The sequence below is a fragment of the Anastrepha ludens genome, chromosome X (assembly GCF_028408465.1).
Source record: "Anastrepha ludens isolate Willacy chromosome X, idAnaLude1.1, whole genome shotgun sequence".
Taxonomy (NCBI): domain Eukaryota; kingdom Metazoa; phylum Arthropoda; class Insecta; order Diptera; family Tephritidae; genus Anastrepha; species Anastrepha ludens.
The window spans coordinates 64768758-64793721 of NC_071503.1; the positions used below are offsets into that span (position 1 = coordinate 64768758).

General features: G+C 36.5%; 1 protein-coding gene across 3 annotated transcripts in view; it reads left to right on the top strand.

Annotated features, from left to right (window-relative positions):
• LOC128869325 (plexin-A2) overlaps positions 1-24535 on the top strand; it is a 135547-nt gene extending 111012 nt beyond the window's left edge. For 2 of the 3 annotated variants that reach the window (XM_054111855.1, XM_054111856.1), the window contains exons 3-9: positions 1600-2845; positions 17158-19488; positions 19549-19744; positions 19981-20367; positions 20460-20590; positions 20653-20798; positions 20863-24535. In XM_054111855.1, the coding sequence (XP_053967830.1) occupies positions 1600-2845; positions 17158-19488; positions 19549-19744; positions 19981-20367; positions 20460-20590; positions 20653-20798; positions 20863-21030 (4605 nt within the window). In that variant the 3' untranslated portion in view covers positions 21031-24535. The remainder of the gene's footprint in view (positions 1-1599; positions 2846-17157; positions 19489-19548; positions 19745-19980; positions 20368-20459; positions 20591-20652; positions 20799-20862) is intronic. The other variant, XM_054111857.1, reaches the window with a different exon arrangement.
• Positions 24536-24964: the final 429 nt, after the last annotated feature.

Below are 24964 nucleotides of genomic sequence, written 5' to 3' on the forward strand. Positions count from 1 at the left end.
AATAAAAAATTGAATGCTCCAGGAGGAACTGGAAAAGCATTTTTAACTTTATTTATTTTAGCATAATTTATTTAGCGTAAAAAATTGAAATGGAAATTAAAGAATCAAAGTTTAATTACAAGTTTTTATCGGCTCTTTCACCTTACCTGTATATATGTAGGTGACCACCACAATCAAATTTTAAAAAAGTACAGAAAAGGTTATTGTGACATCTTTAGAAACTATGTTGAATGAAAAAAATCAACTAATTCAACTGTTTAAACATTTTACGAGTTCTATAAAGAAAACTTAATATGAAAAATTTCTTGCGATATAAAAAAACATTTTATGTATGGTGGTGCGAAGCCCACTGGGAAATGCTAGTATATATATATATTCTTTATTTGCCTTACATGAATTGCTGAATACATTACTGTTCATAACTATGCCGTTAATAACTGCTTCCTGACTTATAGCTTTTTAGCATAAATTCTTTTGTTCATCAAACCTAGAGTTAGTCATCGTATGATCTTTGTAAAATAAAGGTGCGTCCTATGCGTATAATAGTTCATCGAACATAAGAAAGTGTTTTTATTTGTTAAATATGTATATAAATTAAAAATATATATATCATATATATATATTGATTGGCGCTTACACCCTTTATTTTGGTGTTTGGCCGAACTCCTCCGATTTGTAGTGTGCATTTTCGTGTTTTTTCACAAAGGAGGGCCTACAGTTTTATGCCCCTCCGAACAGCAGATGGTTTGCAGGAGGTTGGTCTTGGTTTTTTGCCGTGCCCGCGAGGCTTTTTTTTTTGTTTTTCGTTTGTCATGTCTGGTCCGTTGGTCACCTACTCAAATGAGACCTTTTGTTGACCAGAAGTATAGTGACGCGAGGGTGAACGGTAGACTACGGTAGATCCCAATGTCGCAGTAAGTATACTCCCAGAGGTGTATCGGGATTTTCGAGACCTTGTTAGAATACCTTCGGACGCCGCTGACTCCAAACCATTCAGGGGGCGCTAAAACGCATGACTACCTGGACAACCGCCTTTTCTAGATCCGCAAAGATTTGTTAAAACAAGGTTACCTCTTTACTAACAAAAGTTTAGTTCGAATGAACCTTTCTCTGGCCATAAAGGTAAACATCGGCTCTCGATGCTAGCCGATATATGAAGAATGTGTAGTAATGCTGTCATATGACAGACTCGTTAAAAAGGATTGCTGGAACTATAGATTGCTGAAAGAACAGCCCCATGTCAGGGAAACTCCCAATCAAATATCTGATTATAACTATTTCTTTCCCTTCTTAGGCTCATTTTCACAAGGCCCAAGAAAAATCGTGCATTTGGAGTTTATTAATATATTAAGTTTATGGCTTTGTCTTCAATACAAACGATTACATCTGTGTACATGGATGGAGTGAAAAGGGGTGCGGGAGAAATTTTGGGGTTGAAGCCCACGTTTGACAACCTTGCACATTCAAGCATTTAATGTTAAAAAAGAAGTGTGGCAAAGTGTTGTTCGATTTCGAACCCGTGTATTAGTATTAATTAAATTCAAAAAATACTTGTAAATATATTAATTGCATATTTATATATTATAATTTTTTTTACAGAAATTGCAAACGATAGGAGAGGATTTTTGCGGCCTCGACGTAAACTCGCCATTGGGAGGTGAACAACCCATTACTGTCGTACCGGTTGCAATGTTTAATACTCGACTCACAGCGGTTGCTGCCACAAGCACCAGTGGTTATACAGTTGTATTCATTGGTACAGCAAATGGGTATTTAAAAAAAGTAGTCGTTGAATCGGCAGATTCTGCGAATGAGTATGACAATATACCAATAAAAGTGGGTTCACCTATTAATTCGGATATGCATTTCGATAGTCGGAATTTGTACATTTACGTTATGTCGCGTAATGAAGTAGCGAAAGTAAAGGTGTTTCATTGCTCCGATTACAGTACATGTGGTGAATGTTTGGGCGCACGCGATCCATATTGTGGCTGGTGTTCGCTTGAAAATAAATGCAGTCCACGTTCTAGTTGCGAAGATGATGCAAACGATCCTTTATACTGGGTTAGTTATAAGACTGGAAAATGCACAACAATAACAAGTGTTGTACCACACCAATTGCAGCGAACCACGGCGAGAACTCTAGAGCTAATTATCGACCATTTGCCGCAACTGAAAGAAAATCTTGTATGTGCATTTACTACTGAAGAGAAAGCGCTATTTACGAATGCGACAAAAAAGCGCAATGGTGTGAATTGTACAACTCCACGTACCGATATGCTGCCACAAATAGAACAGGGTAAACACCATTTCACAGCCAAGTTATCCGTTCGAACGAAGGATGGGCCCGATCTTGTTTCTACTGATTTTACATTTTTTGACTGTAGCACCCATTCGTCATGTACGAGATGCGTTTCTTCTGAATTTCCATGTGATTGGTGTGTAGAAGCTCATCGCTGCACACATGACACTGCAGAAAATTGTCGGAATGATATTCTAGTTACTGGAGTAAGTCGCATCGGACCGAGTTATCGGTCAGGTCCTGGATTTTGTCCAACAATTAATGCTACTGGTGAAGGGAGTGAAATGTTGGTTGCTGCTGGAACTAGTAAATCTATTAAAGTGAAGGTGCACATAATAGGTCAATTCATCGTTCAAACGCGTTTTGTATGTCAGTTTAACATCGAAGGCCGTGTCACTAGTTTGAACGCCCAACTCTTGGGAGATACCATATATTGTGATACTATGGAGTTTCAGTATACTTCGCGTTCACCTAATTTGACTGCAACGTTTGCTGTAATCTGGGGTGGCTCGAAACCCCTCGATAATCCGCACGATATTCATGGTAAGTTTAGGATATATAAGAGATTTCGATTTTTGATTTGTTTTGTTAAAGCTCTAGGTAAACCACAGAGCAGAGAACGTTAATGTATAGAGAAGTCTCAATGACAGGAACGTGTGGAATTTCGAGGGGTACTCATTTCGCGAAGACTAATCACCACAGACACATTTTTCACCAAAAGTTAACAGTAGGGGACTGAATTATGTAAATTTAGCATCAGTCGATAAGAATTTGTTGGTGATTAGAAGCAAAGAATGTTACATAGCTTTTTAATATGACCTACTTCTGCTCAAATATGAACGAGACTTTATCAATAAAACGGTCCGCGGAAGACATATGGCAAAAATAAATTTATAGTTGGATGGTAGGACTGTTATAAGCTCACATGGCAAATTTCAGCGTGATAGTATGTCACATAGTTTGTTTTCTGTGCTACTGTAAACAAGTCAAGCTCGAGTGTGTTTTTCGAATTTAACGATGGAAATTCAAGTTGAACAAAGAATTTGTATATTGCCTCTTCATGAAAATCTGCGCTGATGTTCAGTAGGTCGCAGTTTGGTAATTACTTATCATTAAGTATTAATTCTGGGAGGGAGAGCGGCCTATTGCCTCTACTTGAAAATCTGCGCTGCTGTTCAGCGTGACGCAATTTGGTGATTCCTAATACCGTTAAGTATTACTAGGTACTACTTCACGGGAGGGGGTGTGGCCTATTGCCTCGACGTAACAATCTGCGCTGTTGTTCATTGCGACGCAGCTTGGTAATTACTATCCTTGCCATGTTACTGACAGCGGACCAATGCTCTTCTGAGTCAAGCATGATATCTACTAGGTTGCTAACCATTATTGGCTTCCCCACCCTATCACTCAGTTCTACTCTTTCCAGCTCGAAACGAGGGCAGACAAAGAAAACATGTTCTGCATCTTCAACTAGACTGTCGCAAAAGGTGCAGTACGGGTCATCTTCGTGCTTAAATCTATATAGATAAGCCTTAAGCCATCCATGCCCACTAAGTACTTGAAATCTATCTGACCATGCTTTCGATTTATCCATCTTGTGATATTCAGGATCAATCGATATGTCCATCGTCCGTTCATGGAGTTCCTCCATTCCTCCTGCCAAGTACGGATGCTTCGCTCCCGCTCAGTCCTTCGGTTAGTCAGCTGTGCTGGATCCGCTCGATGTTTTTTTATTTCGGCGAACTCGAGTGCAGTCAGCTTAACTGGTAGCATACCCGCGAGGACTAATACAGCATCCTCCGATACTGTGCGGAATGCACAGCACACCCTGAGGGCACATAACCGGTATACCGATTTAATGCCTTTCATGTATGTGCTGCAGCTTGTTGCTTCGACCCGACGCATATAGCAAGATAGACGATACCACACTGCTAAGCAACTTCCTAGAAGCCTGCTTAGGTCCTCTCGTATTCATCATAATACGTGTCAATGCGGTTACAGCCTTCGCTGCTTTATCGCTGGCGTATGTTAGGTGCTGTTTAAAGCTCAACCTGTGGTCAATCATTACCCCAAGATATTTGATGTACAGCTTAGATTCTAGTGCGTGGTCACCTACTCTGAGATTTGCTGTTTCAACTATCTTCCTGCTACTGATGAGAACCGCCTCCGTTTTATGATTTGCAAGGCTTAAACCACTAATGCGCAGCCAATCTTTTGTGATTTCGACCGCTTGGTTGCAAATCGCTTCGGCCTGGTTTAAGAATTTAGCAACGACTACAATTGCAATGTCATCAGCAAACCCTATGATTTGGGATCCTGGAGGTAGTTGGAGACGCAAGACTCCATCGTACATTATATTCCAGAGGAGTGGGCCCAAGACTGACCCCTGTGGTACTCCTCCGGTTACTCTGTACCTTTTCATTCCTTCGTCGGTTTTGTATTGCAGACCCTGTTAGTGAAGTAGCTTGCAACGATTTTCCGAATGTAGGCTGGGACTCGGAAATTCTCCAGCGCATTTAGGATTTTGCCCCAGTTTGCTGTATTAAATGCATTTTTTACATCTAACGTTGTGACTAGGCAATACTCTTTATCTCCGTAGAGCCAGCGAGAACCTTCAATCGCTTTGTGAGCAATGCGCTTAACCGCTATAACAGCATCTGTGGTGGAGCGTGTTTTACGGAAGCCATATTGGTGCGGCGATAACCCTCCGGCACTATCGATGGAAGATTCCAGGCGATTTACAATTAGCCTCTCTAATATTTTCTCTGCCGTGTCCAGTAAGCATAGTGGGCGGTAGCCTGAGGGATCTTCCGCCGGCTTAGACCCTTTTGGTATTAGCACTAGCTTTTGCAGTTTCCACTCTTTCGGGAATGTGCATTCTTCCAAGCAGGAGTTGTAAACATCCAAAAAGATTTCTGTATGCTTTTGGATTGCCAACTTAAGAGCTTCATTCGGGATCGCATCGGGCCCGGGTGCCTTATTGCCTTTGATCTGTTTGCAAATGTGCAAAATTTCGTCAGCGTTGGCCAGGCAACGATTTCCATCGTCTTCCATACAGCTGGCAGCGTTGGCTGCGATGCCTTGCTGTTGGGGGAACAATGTTTTGACCACGTTGCGCAGAATAACTGGGCACGTCGTGGGCAGCGGTTTGAAGGCTTTTGTTTTTTTCATCACCAGCTGGTATGCAAATCCCCATGGATTGCTGTCAGCATCCTCGCATAGTTTTTGAAAGCACTGGCGTTTGCTGCTCTTAATTGCATTCTTTAGCGTTTTCCATTTTTTGTTTGAATAGGAGTCTGTTCCTTTCAAAGCTGGTCGTACCTCTCGACCGCTGATATGTTCTCCTTGCTCTATTGCATTCTTCGCGTGCTGCAGAGATTTCTTCCGTCCACCAGTAAACGGGCTCTCTGTGGTTTTTATTAGGCCTTGTTTTACTCATAGCTGCATCACATGCTTTAGTGAGTTGCCTCATGACTTGGTTAGTTTTTTCAGCCGCATTTCCAGTAGGTGTAAAATTTGCCATCATTATCTCGAACACTTCCGGGTCCAAAGTTCCAACCCGGTATCTAACCTCGTGCGAGTTAGATGACTTCGGCCTATTATGTTTGCCTATAACGCAAAGTATTGCAAACTGATCACTACCAGTGTAATACTGGCTAAGGGACCATCTCGTACTACTCACGAGGCTAGAGCTAACAAATGTCAGGTCGATTATTGACCCTTTCCCTGCTCTTTGGAATGTTTGCTGGTTCCCGGTATTCATAAGCGCTAGCATAGCGAACGCTTCTAAAAGGGCTTTACCTCTAGGGCATCCCCAGTTCACTGCCCAAGCGTTAAAATCGCCAGCTACAATGACCGGACTATGATCTTTAATGTCATGTGCAAGTTCTTCCAGTGCGTGTATGGCTGTAGCAGCTGTAAACAATTAGCTTACCAACACGGGCTCGTACATAACCACGTGTTGCGTTTATGTTTGTCATTCGTGACCTATTCATTCCACAGTTCCATATAGCTGATTTGCCTGTTGTGTCGGATACCCAATCATTCCCATTTCCGTATTTATAGGGTTCGCTGAGTATTGCAATGTCTATTTTGTGCTCTCGTACAGACTGTTCGAGCAGGCTTTGAGCCTTCTCGCAGTGATTTAAATTCAGTTGGAGAAACTTCATTTATATCGCATTTCTTTGAGTGCTCTTTGATATAAAGGGCACTTGTTGCTAGTCATCGCGTGTGTGGTGTCGCTTATTTTTTTCTTTTTACAAATTAAGCAACTTGCTGTTTGGGTACAACTCTTCGCCTGGTGATCTTTACTGCCGCATTTAAAGCAGGACTTGGGGAAGTCGTCCGTACTTTTGCATCTCGCTGCGACATGCCCGTACTCCGTGCACTTGAAGCACCTTTTCGGGTCAATTTTTTCTCTAATACGGCAAATAACTAGGCCAATCCCTATTTTGCCTGCTGCTGTAAGCTTAGTGGCGATATCTGGTGTAAGTTTAAGGGTCGCCGTTCGCGTCCCACCATAAGCTTTTCGCAAGTTAGCAATTGCAGACAAAGGCACATTTAGTTCCTTGAATTGGCTAGTTATAGCTTCATGGACTTCGTCTTTCGTCGTGATTTCGTCGAGATCACGAATTTCGATTTGGCGTAGTTCAGTTAGTGTCCTTACTTCAACTACATCTCCTAAGCCAGCTTTAACTGCTTCGTTGATCTTCAGAGTGTTTGGATCAGATGATCGCTCAAGCACCAGTAGCAAGTCCCCATTTGCAGTTTTCTTAACACCATATACAGTGCACTCGCGATAACTCGAACTAATTAAAACAGGCGCTGTTCGATTTATCGAATTTGTTCGACTTATCAATTGAGTGTGCTATGTTAAAAAAACAGTCATCGATATCGATTTTTCGATCGATTGTTGAAAATGGAGGCCAGTAGAAAATTTCTGTAGTATAGTTTCGTTATACGAATTACATTTTGGTCCATTGGCTGGATCAATGGTGTCACATTCGGCGGCATAAACATAGTTAAAATTAAACCATCCTCGGACTTTAATTCGATTTCGTTGGGATGTGATGGGGCATTATCAATTAGAAGAAGAGCCTTCTCAGGTAGTCCCCATCTTTCAAATTTTTTCTTACCTAAATATTAAAGTCATTTTACCTGCGGCACGAACGAATTATGAAACCAGTCTTTGAAAATCGCCGAAGTCATCCAGGCTGATTTGGAATTTTTGTACTCCAACGGACAGTTAAAATTTTTGAAAACACGAGGATTTCTTGCTTTGTCAATAACGAGAAGTTTAAGCTTATGGTTGCCGGTAGCGTTAGTGCAAGCCATAAATTGCCTTATCTTTCTTTTTTATAAGACTTATGGTGGACTTGGCTACCCCATATTCCTTCGCTAGAGAAGTAACACTACGTCCACGTTTAATTTTGTTAAGGACTTCAGCCCTCTCTTTTAATGCTAAACACTTCAACCTTTTACGATCCATTACTCACGTGCACTGATATACTATATTACAAATGACAAATTTAAAGCAATTTGGTCAATGCAAGATGTTGTTCCCAGAAAACTAACGGGATATTAACGCCGAAATATTCATATGGACAATACACTAGTATACATATAATTTATATACATATACTATTACATATGTATCTATGTACAAAATGTACATGTTTGAAAAGAATGTGTGTACAAATAAATTCGTTTTTTTGTTCGAGTTATAGCGCTTTTTTATTGTTCGAGTTACAAAGAAGTCATTAGGGGAAAAAATGTGTTCGAGTTAGCACGTCGTTCGACTTAGCGGCTATTCGAGTTACCGCGAGTGCACTGTACTTTCGAGTTAAGCTCCTGTAAACATGGCTCTGTTTTCACCCGTTTCAGAATGTCAGCGTATGAGACATTGCCAACGCTTTTCACAACGATCGCGTCTTTACGGGGCGGTCTCTGTCGCCTGCGATTTCCCCTCGTGTTTGCTTCGTCTCTTTGTTTCCCGTCTATTTTTAGACTTTTATTGTTGCTTCCTTTACGGTTTTTCTTATTTGTTACCGTGTTCCATCCTTCGGAGCGGGTTTGCTCTTTTGTTGATACCGGCGTTGCCTTCAGTGTTTCATCGCGGTCACTTTTACTCTTTTTTGCCGGGCTTTTCCGTGCAGCGACTGTGTCTATACGTCGCTTTGGCGTACCATCACTGACGCGCTTTATAAGAGGCGATGTTTGCGTGCATTCATTTTTTGCTTCGAGTACCACACTTTTTGTCCGTTTTAACATCCTTATTCTGGAAGTCAGAATCGACCTTTCTAACTTCTTATGGAGCTCAGAAATGCTCGAAACCAGGTCACGCATTGGCTGGTTGATATTACGCTTTGGGAGTTCTATCATCTCCGTTAGCTCTTAAATTTTAGCACTGATGCTGCGGTTGAGCTCTTCTGTTGTGGGCTCCTTTGCGACACTGCTGTACTGCATGCATGGTGACGCAGATCGGGTTCTTCCAATCAACGGAGGCGAATGAGCCAGTCTCGAGCTCCTTTGAAAGGGGTTTTTTACCAGCTCCCCGCTGCTGTTACTGCCGTCTGCAGTCTCTTTTGGCAGATCCAATGATGGATTAATTGCTGCTATTTTAAGTTCTTCTAGGGTGTTTATATTATGTTTGCTTGTGTTCATAGTTCTTGGACCCCAATGCAAGCCGTTATCCCTATCCCGGTGCGTAGTCACTTGTTCATGATTCCATGGTTATCTTTGCAAGCAGGGTCATGCGAGGGTTGACGAAGGCTCCTTATGAGAACCTAAGTTCAGAGCCGAATCAGTGCTAACTAGGAATGTTACATCTAGACCTACGCCGACACTTAATGGCGACGGGATATGGAGCGTTCTTAGAGATTTGCCATAGTTTTAACGGGGTGGGGGCGGCTGCACCATTAACCTGGATGCCATTTCAGCTAGATTTCACTCTGCTTACTAAAGAAACAGAATAGCGCAGCCGTCAGCTCGTGGCAGTATGTTCCAAACATTTTCCAGTATATCGTAATTAAGAGCTTACTGGGCTCGGTCTTAATGTAGATCGTTTTAAATTAACAGCCGCCCCTAACATGGGGGACAGACGCTGACCAGGGAGCCGCCCAATATGAGTCAGTCGCTTCTGGATTTTTTAATTTTCACCATGCCTTTGCATGATGAGGGGGACACTTATTTTATTAAAGGCGGTGTCGTTTCGCCTTTGTCACAGGAACCTCTTCGCATTAGCTAGCATTTAGACCGCTTCCTCCGTTTCTGCCGCTCATTGTCGGGGGCTGCTTATTTGTTAGAACTTATTCGCAACTAACCTGCTACTGCAGGCCGTCCGGCTATCCGCAACCTGCCGACCCCCACGGTAGCTTAGAGCCCAGCTTAGTCGCCCCGATCCCTGGGGAGCGCCTCCTCCGTACTATGTGTGTATGTACATATGTGCACTTCCCACAGCAAAAATTATTACGGTAAAACTTCTCAAGAAATCCAGCCCGCATTCATAGGCACAACGCACATTCATAGGCACATCATTGTATGTACAGTAACGTTCAAATGTGTACAGGAACCTTAAAATACTCTGATTTCAGAGTAAGTTTCTAAGCTTGCAGATATATGCATATGTTTTTGTGCATTTTTTATCAATTGAAGAACTACATACGTAAAGTAATACACTAATTAACTATTTACCTACTATCAGAGAACATAAAATAATTGCTTGGAAATTTTCTCTTAGTACTGAAATGTCAGACTGAGAATATTTTTAACACACTTTTATTAGGTCGGGTTGTATGTATGTATGTATGTATGTATGTTTGTATGTATGTATGTATGTATGTATGTATGTATGTATGTAACGGAATCTTTGAGCTTAATTTTCACTGGCTTCTAAAAATCTGATCGACTTGGAATTTTGCACACCTATCAAGGACCGATGACAATGCAATAATTTGATAAAAGTTGCCCATTATCCTTATTAGGATTGCCAGGATTAATATTTTCTTTTTTTACCTGTGGGCAAAAAGTAAGGTGAATTTGGTTGTAAAATGAAAAATCTTTATTTATTCTTGTAAATCAATTTCATCCCCTTCAAAATAATCCCCTCTCGATGAAATACACTTATGCCAACGATTTTTCCAATCCCCGAAACATGCCAAATAGTCCATTTCCGGTATAGCCATCAGCACCTTCTTCGATTCAGCTTTTATCTCCTCAATCGACTCGAAACGCGTTCCCCGGAGTGGTCTCTTGAGTTTTGGGAACAGCCAGAAGTCACTCGGAGCCAAATCAGACGAATACGGTGGTTGCGGAACGATATGCGTGGAATTTTTGGCGAAATGGTCACGAAGAACGAGTGCAGTGTGAGACGGTGCATTATCGTGATGCAAAAACCAAGAGTTGTTGGCCCATAATTCTGGTCTTTTTAGATGAATTGCTTCACGTAAACGACGCATAACGCTCAAATAATATTCCTTATTAACAGTTTGGCCAGGTGGAAGGAATTCATAGTGCACCACACCACGAAAATCGAAAAAAACTGGGCAATGGAGTGGGGTAGCCGTTTCTCAGGCTCCCTCCACGAAATAAGTTCTTCATCCCGATTACTTCTTTATCACGGCCGATAACTGCATAGCTTTAGACTCACAGTCGATAAGAAAGGAATTAAATATAACACGAATATATCGAATCATTAATTCACTGACTGCAATGATAACAATAATTTTCATTCATAATAAAAAATAATATAGTTAAAAAAAAAACTAAAAAACACGCTTTTTTGCTAATCGAACTAAAAAGTAGAAAATAAAAAATAGTTTAAAAAAACTAAAAAACACGCTTTTATTGCCAATCGAACTAAAAAGTATAAAATAAATTTTAATGACAAAGAGACCTATAATGAAGTAATAGCAAATCGAACCATCAGTCATAGTCAACTACCTCAGAACAGAATTATAACAAAAATTAAGATACAAATAGAATAATTCAAATTAGAGTTAAAAGCGTGGGATGCATTTTGCTTCACTTTCATAACCCTCTGTACATAGGTAGTTGCCAATAGAATGATTGTAATATTGACTATATCAAGCTTCCCACGCTTTTAACTCTAATTTGAATTATTCTATATTATTTGTATCTTAATTTTTGTTATAATTCTGTTCTGAGGTAGTTGACTATGACTAATGGTTCGATTTGCTATTACTTCATTATAGGTCTCTTTGTCATTAAAATTTATTTTATACTTTTTAGTTCGATTGGCAATAAAAGCGTGTTTTTTAGTTTCTTTAAACTATTTTTTATTTTCTACTTTTTAGTTCGATTAGCAAAAAAGCGTGTTTTTTAGTTTTTTTTTTTTAAACTATTTTTTATGACTATGACTGATCGTTCGATTTGCTATTACTTCATTATAGGCCTCTTTGTCATTAAAATTTATTTTATACTTTTTAGTTCGATTGGCAATAAAGGCGTGTTTTTTAGTTTTTTTTAAACTATTTTTTATTATAAGCTACTTGTGTTGTTTTCAGCAACTTACTGAATACTCATGCGCGCACTTGAGCTGCGGTTGTCGAGCGTTTAGAAGACATATTTGCATACATATATGGGTGCAAACATTTATACGGAGCCGCGGGCACTCGACTTGACAAAAATTCAAGATTTACCAAATATTGGCAAATAATTCTACGCGAAATATTACAATATTGTCTATTTTCGAACGGTCGAGAAAATTGGCATATGGCATCACTATGAGCTGAAATTTATCATTGAACTTTTTGATGATAAGTTTTTCTTGTACTGTACAATAGTTGACCCTGCTCAGCGCCGCCCCGACTAATTTAGATTGTTCAGCGCCATGGTAACTATAATGATGGACGCTACGGCTGCGCCTATTAATGCATTTTGTTCTTGTAGTCGCTAGGCATGGAATTTTAGCTGTGGACAACCTACGCATTTAGAGAAATAAAGTGAGTGCCTTGTGTGTGCGGTTGTATGTAGATGCATATGCAAAAGAGAATTGTATTAACATTTGTTAGGCAGGAATTCGATCATTCGGATATTTACTCAATAATTATTGCATGAAATATGATAAGGCGATGCTCGTGAGGTAGGTCATGTTGCTTTAGTGCATACATATGCGTGCAATACTATATTTATTAAAGATGCAATAGAACTTAGTTGTCCAATACAAATATATTTCTATAAAGTTTTCTTTTATTTATTTTAAATTTCAAAGTTTTATACTATCTATAAAATGCATACATACATTATTCCCTGTAATAAATATAAATTGAAAAAAATTTCGTTTGCCAAAGGAACAAATGAATGCATATTCAAATGTAAATATGGTAAGGCGCTGCGTCGTGAGATGGGCCATTGTTGTTCCAGTGCGTGTGCAGATATGTGACACTACAAGAATTAGAGATGCAATTGAACTTTTGCACAAACATAACTTACATAATATATGTATATTAGGGTGTCCCAGGCTACAAGGGGGAATTTTTTTTTTCGGAATTTCAAAACGCACACCCTTTATTTTTTTTCCATTTGACTCTAAAAACTTAAATATAAAATATTATTGAGATCGGATGTCATTAACCCGTGCCGACTTGATGTCATACTTTGAGTTTAAAAGTTAGTATGAAAGCTATGGGCTCGCAATAGAGAAAGATTTAATTGAATTTTTAGATTAATTAAATAAATAAATATAAAACACATATTTCGTATTTATTTTCTTTTTATTATAAAAGGGACATCAATCATCGAATTTTCTTCTTAAAGTTTGCTTTTTACAGTCGGGATATACCTGTCGGTGTTCTTGTACGCATCGTAATAAAAATTGCTTTTGCTCCTCTTGAACAGTGATCAAACCATGGAAGTCTTGCATTAACTTAACCGCTCTTTCTGCCGTATCATTAACTGCTTTCAGTCCTAGCAGCTTCTTTTTAGCCTGTAGAAACGAATCATCATTTGACCACGAAGAGGGGCACTTGTTCAGAAAACTGTCGGCAATCTGGAGTCGATTAAACAGGAACTTGCTTTTGACAGAGACGAAGTCATCAATGTTTCTCTCTGAAATTAAAACAGATAGATCAGTTATCAATTATACCTATTAGCAAAATTAGTCATAGAACAAAATCAAACCTTAATTAACGTACCGAAAAGTGGGCCACAGAGTTCTTCTTTGGATGCAATGTAGCGTTTATTGTGGGCTGTTGGGTTTTCTCTAGTTAAGTTAGCAATCATTCTTACTTTAGTTTCTAGATCGACATCATCATCAAATAAAGCCAGATCTGTCAAATACCACAAATGTTGGCAAAACTTCTGCAAAGCTGCTTTTGAAATGCTTTTGTCTATTGTTTCGTAATTTTTCATGGCCTTCAAAAAACACAAATCCTGATACGGCGCCTTTACTGCTAAAATACATTGGATCCAGGGTTTTACGTAGGATGTCACGATGAACAGACATACGTCCAACAGAGCTGCCTTATCCTTGTTTGAAATTCTGAATTGGGAGCTAAGTAACGATATTTTTAATGAATAAATGGCTCTCGCCATCCATCGAGCCTGGTGCATAGCACCTGGAGGCCGAATCTTATATTTCTTTTCTGAATCTCCGCCAAGAAATATAATTGAAAGCTCAATTAATTCGCGATAGTCATCTCTAACGATTTCTTTGGTTAATTCAGTTTTGTAGAATTCTAGCAGCTTGTCAATTTCCGAAACATTAAAACAAGATAGCTTTTCTGTACAGCTTTGTTTTTTCTCAGGATCGATATTTTTCCAGTTTTCTCGGAATTTCTTGAATAATGGGATGTCTGGGCTTGTAGGTATTTGACTGAATTTCGCTTCAAACACGCCTTTAAGTACTAATTCGTAAACGTGATGACGGCAAGCAAAAATAAGCACTTCTCTACCCAGTTTTTGTTCGAGAAGCACACATGCTCCATTTATGCGGCCTATGTTAGAAGCAGTAGTATCACAACAGAGAATCTGCGCTTTGTCTTCAAGGTTCCAGTTCGTAATAGCATCCCAAACTGCGTCTGCCTGTCCTCTTCCTGTCGAGCTATCCAATTTAGGAACAGCAATAATTTGTTCTTTATTATCGTACGTAATAACTACCGGTAGGCGTTCTTCTTTACTTTTACGTGAATCTAGAGCTGGCAACAGTTTTCCGTCCCAGTGGACAGTTACCGTGTCCGGGACTTTGTTTTGGAAATCAATTTTTATAGCTTCAGCCCTTTCTTTTCGCATTTCCGTACGAACTCTATGGATGGAGGACTTGCTTATAGGGAATTCATCCGTATTGTGACCCAGAGCCTCAATAGTAGCTTCAATTATAAAGACAGAATCCCTCACACTTAATTGACACCTGTCTAATGCGGCAACTAACTTGGGAGTTATAATATTTTTCCGCATAGAAGTTTTATCGGGCTGAGAGGAGTCTTCTCTTGCGCTGGGCCTATTTTCTTCTAATTCTATTATTTCAGAGTCAGAAGATGACTTTTCTAGTGATGGTTCGCAAGATGATGTTGATGGTGCTAAGGATGAAAAATTTTTAGCACGTCGCTTTTCCTCCTCGATGATTCTAAGGCGCGTCCTTTCCTCTTTTTTTGTTAGTTTTTTGTCCACTCCGGCTAAGTGACCGGGCCGACCTGGTTCTCTTTGGCGCTGCAAGAAGATCTTATCTTCATTTATTTTAATCGATTGAAGAGCATTGGCATGTGCGATGTCAAACAAATTGTTTAAGTTTGAAACAAACTCCTGTCGACGCTGTTCAAACACTTCCTGAGTTTTTTTCGCATTTTTTTTGCAATTCTCTCCAAACTTGGTATAAGTTAACTATTTTCTTAACACAGCTAGATATTGATCTGGTCGGTATACGTGCCTTTTCCCAATAAATAATACACTCACGAATTGTGAGATTTGCACTTTCATTGACACTTAAGTTCACTTCACGAATATTATAGAACAAAACTGCCAGTACTTGCCCGTTAGAGGGAAGTTTAGAACCGGTAATTTGATGTTTTACGTCCCCAATTAAAAATATCTCCTTTTTGGAACTTCGTAACTCCACCGACATGTTGACTACACGAAAAAAACGCGATTACTAATAAAACAAACAAGTAATTACACGCAATCAATCCGACAGTTTGCGCGCGCCGTACGTTACAAGTACCGTTAGGTTTCCGCGCAACTCGGCACGGGTTGCCGTGATTCTAAATAGACGAAACTTTATTTTTAGATGTTTTGAGACCATTCGAACAAAATAAGAGGGTGTGCGTTAAAAAAAAACACTTTAATTTTTTTGGGACACCCTAATGTATATATATATTAGACTGGACCAAAAAAATCGACTTGTTTTTTTTTCTTCACTATATCGAAAATCTTGTTCAAGGTGATAAAATATAATAAAAAAAATATTGTGAAGATTTGAGCCCTTAATATTAATATTAAGAGGTCTATCACCTTCACGAAAACGTAATTTTACTACAATATAAATAATAATAAATAGCTATTAACAGAAAATAGGTTTGGATATTTTATAAAATTTAGATATTTTAAGTGATAACATTGATGAATGATGATTTTTATTATTAAATAAAATATTATTAAATAAAATATCAATTTGTTCCACTGAGTATAAAAAATTGGTTAAACAACGAAAAAAACAATAATTTAATTTTTTTTTTATCTACAATAACTTTTGAAAGAGCGATTTTATAAAAAAATGTTAAGAAACTTTTTTGGTAGAGAATTGAATTTCCTTACAAAATCTTTATTGTTCGTTTTTTTATTTTTATTAAATAAATAAAAAAAATACATCAATGTTCAAAGCTTGATTACTCGGAAACGACTCATCTGGGAAGAAAGAGACCTTTTTTGTAGGGAATTTAATTTACTAAAAATCTATGTATACAAACATTTTTTCACCTCAGTAGTTTGGGAGCTTTGACGCAAAATTGAAAGCACAAATAAAAAATCAAAAGTGAAGGTGATAGACCTATTAATATTAAGGGCTCAAATCTTCACAATATTTTTTTTTATCACCTTGAACAAGATTTTCGATATAGTGAAGAAAAAAAGAGTAGATTTTTTGGCCCAGTCTAATATATTATATATATATTGATATACATATACATATGTACATCAATATACCAAAACACCTGTATGCTCATGCTCTATGAATTCTTGTCTAAAACTAATTTCGAGTCGAAAAAATAGTAAACATTTTCATCAAATTTCTATGAAGTTTTAAATTTACTAAAACGTTTTATAATGTATTTTGTTTAAATTCTTCGTTTTAAATTACATCAACGAACATTAAAGTTACTTTGATTTTAAATGTTGGCGCATAATTCAATCTTTTTCAATCATTTACTTTGTTTGAAAATATAAATTTAATAAAATTACATTTATCAAGGGAACATAAAAATGCACAAGCAAATTCCTTGCAAAATGCCGTCGGCATTCGTCAATTTAATTTCATACAGAAACCAAAAGCTGAGCAGAGCCAATGTACTTGTACATAATTTACTGTAATCAGCTCTGTTAAGAAGTTACCCGCTGTCGAGTTGAACGAGGTGAAAAAGTCTTCGCGGTTTCACTTCATTTTTGACAATTCACACTATTCGTAGCTCGTGAGACTTCTCTATACATTAACGTTCTCTGGTGCAGAGTGTTTGGGAAAAGCGACCATGCTGCATTATAGGTATATTTTGTCTTCAGTGGATTGATCTTTATATTTCTATAGTTTATGGCGCATGTATCGATTTAAATTAATTAAAAGTTCTCATTTTGTTGTCAATATTCTTTTTCTTTTATTTTCCTGAATATTGATTTTTTTTATTTTTTAATAGTTGTGATATATAGGTGTCGGGATATGGCTGATAGCTGTGGCATGTGTTTAGCTTTGGCTGAAAAATACAATTGTGGTTGGTGTTCATCTACAAATACGTGCGAAGTAGAAGAACAATGTAATAAGAATAACGAAGGGAAAACTGATTGGCTGAATCGTATGGAAACTTGCCCGAATCCCGAAATTCATTCATTTTATCCAAAAACTGGCCCATGGGAAGGGGGTACTAATATTACAATACGTGGAATTAATTTAGGCAAAAACTTCACTGATATTTATTCGGGTGTACGTATAGCTGGTATCAGTTGTATGCCATTCCAACAGTACTATATTGCTACTAAGGAAATTAGGTGTAATGTGGATAGTCCCGGAGTTCAATTATATCGAAATGGTCGTATTGTTGTCCAAATTGGAGATTACCGTGGCGAATCCAAGGAAGATTATGAGTTTGTGGATCCAAAAATCACAAATTTTTCACCTCAATATGGCCCTGTTTCTGGGGGCACGCATGTACGAATAATTGGGAAATATTTGAATGCGGGATCACGAATCCAAGCTTTTATAAATGAGCATTTGCCGTGCGAAATATTGAGCGTAGATGTCACACAGGCTATATGCCGCACTGCACCTTCACCAGGTATTATTGAAGGGCGCCTTAAAATTTTATTTGACAACGGACAACGCGAATTCAATGAATACAACTTTAAGTACGTCCTTGATCCTTCAATTGAACAGGTATCGTCAGGGCCAAGTGGTCAGCTAAAAGTGCCGCGGGGCATACCGGCTGGTGGCATTGAAATCGCAGTGACCGGAACCCAGTTTAATTATATTCAGAGTCCAAGAATGTATGTTTATTATAAAAGTAAAATATTTTATAGCCAATGCAAGGTTGAATCAGCGACAGAGATGCTATGTTATTCCCCTGTCATTGAAACTGATAATGATATACTTGATGCAGAGAATCCAGAGCTACTTGAATATGGGTTCCTCATGGACAGCGTTTTACGTGTCCAAAATCTCTCTAGTACTAACAAAAATAATTTTGAGCTTTATCCAAATCCTTTGTATTATAACTTCGAAGAGCATATCAAATATTATAAAAGCGAGTATTTAACAATAAATGGCCGCAATTTGGACCGTGCATGCAAGGAAACTGATGTAGTTGTACGTATTGGCAAAGGTATTTGCAACATAACTTCATTGTCACGTCAACAATTAACGTGCCGCCCACCACCGGAATCAGCGACAGAATCGGGCCCAGGCCCGGAAGTTATTGTTCGTGTTGGACAATCTCTGGAATATCGTATTGGAGTTTTGAGCTATGCATCGCCTAATTTAATGCATGATTTAAGCAAAAACGTACTACTGGTGATTGGAATCTGCACCGTCCTTATACTTATAATTTTTGTCGCTCTTCTTGTTGCATATAAAAAAAAAACTTCTGAATCGAATCGTGTTTTGCGAAACATGCAGGAACAAATGGATATATTGGAACTTAGAGTTGCTGCTGAATGCAAAGAAGCTTTTGCTGAGCTGCAAACTGAAATGACCGATTTAACAGGCGATCTTACATCCGGTGGTATACCATTTTTAGATTATCGTACATATGCCATGAAAATTCTTTTTCCAAATCACGAAGATCACATTGTGTTACAGTGGGAGCGGCCTGAATTATTACGCAAAGAAAAAGGCTTACGTCTCTTTGGGCAACTTATAATGAATAAAACATTTTTACTACTCTTCATTCGAACACTAGAATCGAATCGCTACTTTTCCATGCGTGAGCGCGTCAATGTGGCTTCACTTATTATGGTAACACTTCAATCAAAACTAGAATATTGTACTGATATTCTTAAGACATTGCTTGGTGATTTAATTGAAAAATGTATAGAGGGTAAAAGTCATCCAAAACTACTACTACGTCGTACCGAAAGTGTTGCAGAAAAAATGCTCAGTGCATGGTTTACTTTCTTACTATATAAGTTCTTAAAAGAATGTGCCGGAGAGCCTCTATATATGCTGTTCAGGGCAGTAAAGGGTCAAGTAGATAAAGGTCCTGTTGATGCGTGCACACATGAAGCTCGTTACTCACTTAGTGAAGAAAAGCTTATACGACAACTCATCGATTTTCGGCCAATGACTGTATATGCAAGTATTATTCAACAGCCGATATTCTGTAATAGTATAGACATGATGCCAACTCACACCGAAAATGTACCGGTAAAAGTTCTCGATTGCGACACAATTGGCCAAGTTAAAGAAAAATGCTTGGATACAATATATCGCAACATTCCTTGGAGTCAGCGACCGCGTAAGGATGATCTTGATTTAGGTAATATGCTTGTCAGTAGCACACATCTGAAGCTTTAAAATTTATTTTCCCTCTTTACAGAATGGCGAACTGGAGCTAGTGGTCGTGTCATTTTATATGATGAAGATACCACATCGAAAACAGAAAGCGAATGGAAGAAACTGAATACATTACAGCACTATAATGTTCCTGATGGAGCTGGCCTGAGTTTAGTTCCAAAGCAAAGTTCGAATTATAACTTTTCAATTCTTTCTGACAAAAATGAGAAATGTCACAAGTGAGTGAACGAATTAAACCTTTATGGCCTGGGGCTTTCTCTAAACTTAATTTTTTTTTAATATTCGAATATAAATTTTTCTGGCAAATAAACTTAATACTAATCGTACTAAATTTTTCGTTAATATAATCTCATATTATGTTAACCTTATAAACTTGAAAATGAAAATTTATAAACTACTAACACATATCTCTCTTAAATATTATTGCTTTTTCCCCGGATCGTTTCGCCAACAGATATGAAACATTGAATTTATCGAAATATACATCTTCCTCACCAACGTTTAGCCGAGCCGGCAGTCCACTAAATAATGATTTACACGAGAATGGTATAAAATTTTGGCATTTGGTAAAGCACCATGATAGCGATATTCAAAAAGAAGGCGAGCGTGTAAATAAGCTAGTGTCGGAGATATATTTGACCCGTCTGCTTGCAACCAAAGGAACTTTACAAAAATTTGTTGATGATCTCTTTGAGACAATTTTTAGCACAGCTCACCGAGGCTCAGCTTTACCATTGGCGATCAAATATATGTTTGACTTTTTGGACGATCAAGCGCTGTTACATGGAATAACTGATCACGAAGTTGTGCACACATGGAAAAGCAATAGTTTGCCTTTAAGGTAATATACATATGCTCTTTTAATTCCCTTGTGAAGATTTCAATGACTTATTGCCTATTTGTTCTGCAAAAAAAAAAAACTTTAATTTCTAGATTTTGGGTTAATTTAATAAAGAATCCAAACTTTGTGTTTGACATACACAAGTCAAATATAGTTGATTCCTGTTTATCGGTTGTCGCTCAAACATTTATGGACTCGTGCTCTACGTCAGACCATCGCTTAGGTAAAATTGACATAAAACGTTCATTGTGGAAAATAGTGATAAAAAATATATATTTTTAATAGGAAAAGATTCGCCGAGCTCGAAATTGCTGTACGCAAAAGACATACCTGAATATCGGAAATGGGTTGAAAGGTATTATCGTGATATAAGAGAAATGTCTTCAATCTCCGATCAGGACATGAATGCTATGTTAGCAGAAGAATCGAGAGTATGAACTGAAATAAGATGCCGAATTTCTTAAGTTGTAACTTTTTCCCGTCTGTTTATTTTAGCTGCATACTACGGAGTTCAATACGAATTGTGCCCTCCATGAACTATATACCTACGCGGTAAAATATAATGAACAATTAACAGTAACATTGGAAGAAGATGAGTTTTCACAAAAACAACGCCTTGCCTTTAAGTTAGAGCAAGTTCATAACATGATGTCAGGAGAATAAAGATTGCAAAGTTTTCCATTAATCGAATGCAGTATGCAATATGATCTTTTTTAAGTGCCCTCAATTCATTCTAAACATTAGCAAAAATGCGCAATATCATTACTCAGATAAAACAAAATCAGTGAAGACAACATCTTAATAAACTGTCAAAATTCTTTGATTGAATGCTTCATTCAATTGCTCAACAATGAAAATATTTTTATAAACCAAACAATATTAATACTTCAATACTGCCGATGGGAAGGAAAAACAATTATGATATATTTGACATCATAATGTCAACAAATGTCTTTATCTAGGTGTATTGTACATAAAGTGTCGTCTTCAAGTATATTGATTTTTTTTTTTGTAGAATAGAAACAAAACACGTATTTTCTATTATCAATGCCAACCCAATGGCAACCCTTTACTAATTTATTGGTGTCGGCCGTCAATACTTTTGATTACGAAAGTACTCTAAATAATTAAAGCAAAAAAACGGTCAGTGTAGCGTGGTTTTTATTTTTAACTCACAAAATTTATATTTATTAATGCTTTTTACAAATCCATGTGTTCAAACACGTAACAATCTAAAATAAAATCATCGTTGTCTATTTATTTTTCAATCGTGGTTGCCAATAAAGCATTTTATAAGTTCTCAAAAAGTCATGAATAGTTATATTTAATAAATATAAGAAAATTTTGAATATCGATGCGGTTGTTAACGTACACAGTTATTGCGAACATGCTACTTCGGGTAAATGTCTCTATATTAATGAAGATACTCACTAGCGCTGCTGCTAAGTATTTCTATAGTCTCTTTAGGTTTTTCCATCCCTTTGACCATCCCCCACTGATGGAATTGCATAACCACGTACACGAAAAATTAACATGGCAGATATAAGGTCATAAAAACGAACATAAACGTAAAAAATACAAAATGACTGATTTTTATATAAAATATAAAGTAAAATAAATTTTTATATTATACAAATCATTTAGCTTAACAATATTTAGGTAAAATAAAAATAAAACATCCAAAAATAGTTACGGATTAAATACAAGTAGGTGTTTTTTTGTTTTGATTTTGTTATTCTTCGAAAAATTTAAGGAATGTGTTATTTTATAATTATAGTAATAACTGTATCTGTAATCGGTTATAATGAAATTTGTGAATGTGAACGTAATATAATCCGTAATTAGGAAAATAAGAGCTGCATCAATTTACTCCAAATTCCATAGAAAGTTACATTTTGTTTCGATTAAATGTATACATTAGACAGGCGTAAAATAAAAGTTATGTGTGTACATTATATAAGTACAAATATAATATGAATACAACGCATACTCATAGTCAGATAAGTTTTCGAAAAATATCTGTAAATATGTCCTTCGAAAGTTATTCGAATTATTTATATTGTATTCTTCATCTGTTAGTCAAGGAATAACATATGTATGTTCAAATAATGAAGAGAATAGACATGAGATATGATGTTTTGGTTATAATACTTCACATTATGGACGGTTTTGCTCTTGTTTGATAACAAAACGCTAATTTCGTCTATTGTATGAAACTGCTTCATATGAAAGTATGAAAATACAGTTTAGGAATAATTTCATTACATAGTTTATTTCATTACATATTATTTATAATTATTCAAAGTTCTAATTATGATAATTTTAAATTTCCAATATTTTAATTCAACCAGTTAACAGTTTTTTGCATCAGCTTGGTATCATTTTATTCTTGATAATTAGTGTTTGTTTGTGTATATTTGTAAACATTTCAATTTACTTTTTGATAGATCATTTTTTAATCAAAAATGAAAACAGAAAGTCTTTTATCTAAAATAAATTATATATTAAATCTCGAATTTAATTTGTTTAGCGTTTTGTTCTGGTTTCGTTTATCAGTCCGTGCTTAACAATTTAATGTGCATCCACGTCCAGATTTTTCGACACTTTTTGTATTTGACATCGGGAAGACTTTTGAAATTTTAAGAACTGGGTAAACGTTTTCTATATGCAAATAGCAAACATTCATTTACTTGTTTCTTTCTTTATTAAGCGTAGATATTTGAGGTTACGTAAGGTTACCCAGGCACAAGAAGTTTGAAAAGAAGTAGTATACCTTTTCTATCATAAGAAGGTAGGACCTTTAGTGAACTTTGATTGATTGCCATTACAGGCGACAAAATACTTGACCATGTGTTCAAGCTTAGTCTGGAGTTAGGTCTGCGTTATAAAAGAGAAACCCGATGGTTTATATTTTAATCTACATTTTCCATGATATACACTATTGGTTTTTATTAAAATATTCTTTTACACATTTTCATAAGCGACACTATTTCTTAAACAAAACCTTTCATATCATGTATTGAAACTCCATCGTAACTATACTACATTACATATGGTATCAAAAGAAATATAGCCAATTTAGCTAGTAAAAACACTTAACAAGCACTTAGCTAAAGCAATTACAAAAGACTTAACAACTATAAGAAGTGGAACTCATATACCTGTTTAAAATTAATAATTTAACTTCGTGTATATTGCAATGTAATATATACACACACACAAAGCATATGTATTTAAAGTTAAGTTTTTATTAGGGGTCACTTTGTTGCATTTTTTTGTACTTATTTATGTTTTTGTATTTATATATTTTTTGTGTTTATTTTTTTATATATATTTATTTTATTTAGTTTATGTTTTAGTTTTAGTTTTTGTTTTTTGTATTTATTTGTTTCTTTCCATTTTTATGTTTTGTTTTTATTTCGTATTTATTTTTATTTTACAAGCATTCATTTATTTAGATAATCAGCGAAAATCTTAATAAAAAAACTCTGAATTTAACATGAACCATTCAATCAAAACATTTATGTACTGTTTGTATTAAATTTTGTGGGCATATTAACACGTATATTGTAATTTAACCATGCCTCTCGTAGATACATACCATGCATATACGGTGATAATTTTTGTCACGTATTTTATATAAATCGATCTAAATAGGTATTGCGTGATCTGAAATTGAAAAAAGTAATGGAGATAGGAGGTATACCGGAAATAGATGTAAAGCGGATTTTAGATATTTTGGATCTTTCGCCTTTTATTTAATTTGGTATAATCAATAATCGCTGTGCTTAGAATACATAAGGTAATAGGTTACCGCAACTAAAATATCTACAAATATGTATTTATGCATGAAGGGACAAAGATCAAAAGAGTCAAAAGTTAAATTGCCAATGACGAATGTTACATTTTTTGTAACAAGTTTTCTATATCCTTCCATGCTGAACAACGATAAAAAGAAGTGAGCAAGATTATTTTATTATTTTTAGCATAAAGAAAACACAATGTATATATGCTATATATACTATTATGTATACTGTACTTATATAGGTATTTGTAGGTAAGCATGTAAGCATATAAGCTTGGAAACTTGTAAACTTTAAAAATACATTATATAATAACTGAGTTCAAATGGCCGATATCTAAAAACGATCATTTGTGTATATGTCAATTCAATAATTGTTTTACTCTTACCTGCGCAAAAACAATTACAATATTATATCACTGTATGTAATACTAATTAAATTAACTACATGATATTACTTAAAAGAAGGATTGTGTGATGTGATACCCTTAAATCAGCTGTTAATTTTTGGAGCGTATTATTAGGTAGAGATTTTTACATAAAAAATGTATAATTGAATTGTTTCTAATAGCTTCTGTTCGGTATACCATAAGCTCGTTTGCAAAAAGGGAAGAGCAAACAGATTTTATTAGAGCATATAACTAAGTGACAAATTACTGTGGTTGCACATACTGGCACATACCGATTTGACTAAAAAATCCGCCTACATATTTCCAATTAATAATTTACTTCTTCTGATATCCAGCTGATATTCTAGCAATGCGAGAAGTAAGGTGGACTGGAAACGGCGTCGCT